Here is a 5,188-nt window from a genome sequence, read left to right on the forward strand (position 1 = left end):
TGTGTGTGTGTGTGTATGTATGTATGTATGTATATATATATATATATATATGTGTGTGTGTGTGCGTGTGTGTGTGTGTGTGTATATATACGTATGTATACATCTACATATATACATACTTGTACATAAATACGCTACTAACCGTGTATTCTCGTCGATAACGCCATCAATATACAGCTGGTTCATCTCCTCCACCGCCAGAGGGCCTTTCCGCTCGGCATCGGGCCCTCCACTGGGTGTACAGTACCACTCCTTCTCACTCTCACGGATCATCCCCTCGCCCGCTTCAATGGTGGTGTTGTCCCATACCATCGGCGCGCGCTCAGTGTGCAGGTGTGCGAGGGTGAGGAAATCGACCAGTGTGTGTATGCCGCCACCTGCATAAGTTTGCATTGGCAAGAATTAAAATATACATGGTCAAAAGGGGCGCAGATGTGCGAGTGTGAGGAAGGTCACCCGTGTATTTGCTTGCGCTGTGCATGTTTGTATGGTGCGTAAGTACACTAAATACACAGTGATATGAGCTGCAAGTGAGCGGGTGTCAGCAAGTTTACAGGTGTGCATATACCTCTGCATGATTGTGTAGTGCGTAATTACGGGATATATTTGGCAATGGGGTAAAAGTGAACGAGTACGAAAAAGAACGCGTGGGTGGATGTACCTCTGTCTTTCCGTGTCTTTATTGCACTTAAATGTGCGGTGCAATGGAAATGGTATACAGACTTCAAGAACATTGCCATTCACACTGGCACGCCAGCAAGCCAGAGCGGGGCCACATACCGTCGATGAACAGCTTGACATTCTCAGGATGCGACAGTAGCACATCTACAAACAACAGCAGGCGATCTCGTTCGATCTTGTCGGCACACTTCTCCAGCATGGTGATGAGGTGTGGTGTGTCGTTGAATATTCCAATCTGCTTCTATGGACGGACAGAACAACAAACAACCATGCACTAGTTAGCAACTACGGCATAGTATGTATAGTGACAGGATCACGGGTGGACGTCTGTTAGTAATTGGTAGCAACTGTACGTATTGTGCATACTGGCAGCAGTTCCACTGTACGCATGTCAGCAATTGTCGTACACCCTGTCTACGGACGAAAGGACATTCATACACAGATGAGTAACTGTTTCATAATATATATAATGGCAGAGTACGTATGTCAGCAATTGCTTGCACGTCCTGTCTACAAACTAAAAAAATTTCATCCACAGACGAGCCACTGCCGCACAATATTTATACTGATAGGGTTGTAGGATACAACCCACTGTACGCATGGCAGAAATTGCTTGTCCGTCCTGTCTATTGACGAAATGCCAGATATGCAAAGGTCAGCGAATATTAAATGTTGGCTATAACGTTCATAATACAACTACACGTATGCCAGCAACTGATGCACAATCCGTGTAGCTACGAAAAGATACTCAAACATCGGTCAGAAATTGTCACCCATTCTGTACAATGACACGTATGCCAAGAATTGCAGTCAGTAGACCGAAATCATCTGGTCTATGAAAGCTATTGGGAGAATATGGGTATCACAAGCCCAGTACAAAGACACCATGAAAATTGTGCATGAGCCAGCAGCATTGCTGCACATCCTGTACAGTGAGAGTTGCCAACTCTTTACAGGCCAGCATAGCTCAACATGGCAATGGTGTGGACGTATCACTTTCTTGGATTGCATGTGTACTCTGTGCAGTGTTTGTTGTCCTACGATTGTGTCGGGTGCCGAAAGAACAGTTTTTATGCCTATATCTGCTTATACCGCGAGCATGCCGAGTTATGCTATAGATACAGCGCCCTGGAAACACCAGCCACTCTAAAAATATAGGTCACTAGATACTCTACAGATATAGTACCCCGCGGGTGTGAAGTATGAGAGATATTAATATCATGGTATTGACACTTAATGAGATATGCACAAAGGATCGTAGGCATACCTTACAGTGAGCGTAGACGACCGTCATGGCCTGCAAACACTTCATGCGCATGTTGGTGGAGTTCGGGAGGAGAAACCGATGGTACAGATCTAATACACAAGAAGATAACGGTGCAACATATGATAAGTGGACGTACAAATGAAACTATGCTTAGGTGTAGATACACAGGAAGAGAACAGTACCATACACAACAATATCGAATTCATACCCATACAACCGTATGGACCGCCATCGATGATCGTAACTGTAGGCATTATTGTCGATGACAAGCATACGTGAAACAGCAATGAAGAAAGATTTTAAACTTCCACTATCAACACATACCATAAGCACCACAACCGCCTGCCTCGCCTTGAGAAAATACATCTGTACGCACAAAAATTAGAAAACTTAACCGTACGCACGACCACTAATAAAACAACCACAAGTATCGCAAATAAAGAGCACCTATATATGTACAACCATAACAAACCACAATCATATGCATTACTATTATAGAACACAACCGCGCCATTAACAACAACTATGTATGCACGACCACTAGAAAACTCAATTTTGTGCATTACCATTAAAGAACACAACCGGATTGTGTATGCGCTGCATGAAGGAGTTGTCGCGTGACTCGGCATCAGTGGTGCCATTGGCGATGGCTTTCTTTGTCATCTTGCTCTCCTCCAATAGCAATCGCAGGTAGTGATCGCCGATCTTGATCTCGTTGGACAGAGACTGGTACACCACCTAATGCATGAACAGGTTTTGTGGTACATTACAGACGCAGCAGTGATCGATCGGAGTAGTCGTCTATTTCGATCTCTCTGGGCAGAGAGTGATATACCACCTAACACACGAATACGAAAATGTAATGATAAAAATAATAAAATATATATTCAGGTGATATGGTACAATTTACAAACACATAGTCGATCAATCATAAATAATGATCGCCGATTTTAAACCCACTGGGGATAGATTGTTACAAACCCGAATGCACAGATACGGTAATTTATAAATAGATGCATGCCGCGTATTGCAAGTATATTACACAGACACGCAATTGATCATACATACATACATACATGCATACATACATTCATTCATACATACATACATACATACATACATACATACATACATACATACATACATACATACCTACATACTTACATACTTACACACACATACATACATACATACATACATACATACATACATACATACATACATACATACATACATACATACATACATACATACATACATACATACATACATACATACATACATACATACATACATACATATATATATATATGTATTATGTATGTGTGTGTGTGTGTGGGTGGGTGGGGTATGGGTGTGGGTGTGGGTATGTGTGTGAGTGTGTGTGTGGGTGTGTATTTATGCATCATCTTGCTACAAAACTTGATATGACGATTCCCTTCTAGCTGGAATAAAACTAGGACTGAGTCTGAATTTCCACCAAAATAAATCACCTCAAACTCGACGAAATTCCACGCCACTTCCATGCCATTCGACGCTGCCTGGTCGGCGCTAAATGAGCTGAACTCGGTTTCTAGTTTTTCCCTCAACTCTTCCCTATGATCAGTGGGGTTACACACGTGTATGAATCACCTGTCTATGACTTGAATATTCTCACTGTTGAAGTCATCGATTTCATCACATGGTATCAAAGCAGGGAAGCTAACAGACTTCGACATTTGTCCTCATCCATGTTTTACCGAGTCTATGCTGTTTCTCCTCATCCATCTTTTACCGAGTTTAAGATTCATTTGTAGTTTCATCCACAAACAAAGCCAATATATGTGCTAGAAGTTCGGATTACGTAGTCAGTATTGATAAACAGCGAACAAGCTACTGCACCTCCATCCAAAGCGAAACAAAGGACAATGTGTGCATGTCTCTGTGTGTGTATACCTCAATGTGTTGGTGATGTGCGCCTGTGGCATATTAGCACCCAAGCTACAACAGCATTCGTGACTGAACAACTATCTCTACGAAACAATTCCTCATCACCCAGTATATGCCATGCATCGGATGGCTACAATATGTAATTTGTGAAGCTAGAAATAAAATTGACGAACATTTACTGTTTATAAGCTATAGTCTAATTTTTGCTCGTAGCTACAGAATTTAATCAGTATGAGCAACAATTCAAACATGACTGATAGGCACAGTGTACAAAACACTTACAGCTCACAATGCACAGGTTGTGCACATTCTTTATATTGCATGTTAGTTCTAATCACTTGCAACCACAACTAAAATAAACGTAAGCAATTCGTATGGCCACAAAACATACATCACGCATAATGACAGTAAACAGTGTCCAATTATAACAGCACATACATCACCTATGTATTCTATTTTAGATCGACTATACCAATTTTAAAGCATCTATATTTGTAGAAAATCCGTCGCATATACCCACACTTCTACTTGAGATATATGCCGCAGTTGTGGTACTGACCTCGTGTAATGGTTCCAAATGAGATCGGCCTGTGCGTGATCCTGTCTCGATTGGTAATACAGCATCTTCCAGTTTTGCAACGCGACAACATTCTTCCGCCGCCTTCGCAATACCACCTGTGGGATTGTTGGTATCAGATGGATCGGATAAATGAGTGTATAAGTATAATGGAAACCTAAAACTGATCGGTTATATACATGCAAACATACAAGGTAGCTGTCAAGTTGCAAACTCATAAGCCAAAGAATACGATACAATCATGCAGAGGGTGTGCGCGCAAAACGCATAGCACAAGCAGGACATGCTACTTCGACGCTATGTTTATAATATCTCCGCGTCACTGAATACCATCAACACTTGAGTGGGAGTGGGGGATGTGTGGCAATCACAACGTTGTGCATACGCGAATATATGATTGTGCCCTTCTCACTCGGAAATACATGTTTCGATATGTCCAGAATAGTGCTCGCCGCTTGTTATAAAAGCCTTGACTCTGTAGCACGATCAGGCTATGAGAGCACGAAGTCAAACACATTGGACTCGATCGGTTCGCATATGTGCGTACCTTTACCCTATTACTCCCACACCTGTTTGTCCTGTGGCTGCGCGACAGCCTTCTTAAAGCCCATCCTAGCTTTCCAGTGGTCAAACACGGTCACTTTCTGCATACAAGGGACGATTAAGATGAGTTTGCATGTACTTTGTGTGCTTTCTCAGCGCCAAAATATGGTATATATATATACAGACATGTA

General features: G+C 42.2%; 1 protein-coding gene across 1 annotated transcript in view; it reads right to left on the reverse strand.

The window, feature by feature from the left end:
* SARC_05839 (hypothetical protein) overlaps window positions 1-5,188 on the reverse strand; it is a gene marked incomplete at both ends in the record, with an annotated part of 32,259 nt that overhangs the window by 22,074 nt on the left and 4,997 nt on the right. The window contains 7 exons of the mRNA XM_014300293.1: window positions 143-377; window positions 781-922; window positions 1,949-2,037; window positions 2,515-2,686; window positions 3,442-3,544; window positions 4,437-4,552; window positions 5,024-5,094. Of these exons, the coding sequence (XP_014155768.1) occupies window positions 143-377; window positions 781-922; window positions 1,949-2,037; window positions 2,515-2,686; window positions 3,442-3,544; window positions 4,437-4,552; window positions 5,024-5,094 (928 nt within the window). The remainder of the gene's footprint in view (window positions 1-142; window positions 378-780; window positions 923-1,948; window positions 2,038-2,514; window positions 2,687-3,441; window positions 3,545-4,436; window positions 4,553-5,023; window positions 5,095-5,188) is intronic.

This window comes from Sphaeroforma arctica, assembly GCF_001186125.1.
Source record: "Sphaeroforma arctica JP610 unplaced genomic scaffold supercont1.390, whole genome shotgun sequence".
Taxonomy (NCBI): Eukaryota; class Ichthyosporea; order Ichthyophonida; genus Sphaeroforma; species Sphaeroforma arctica.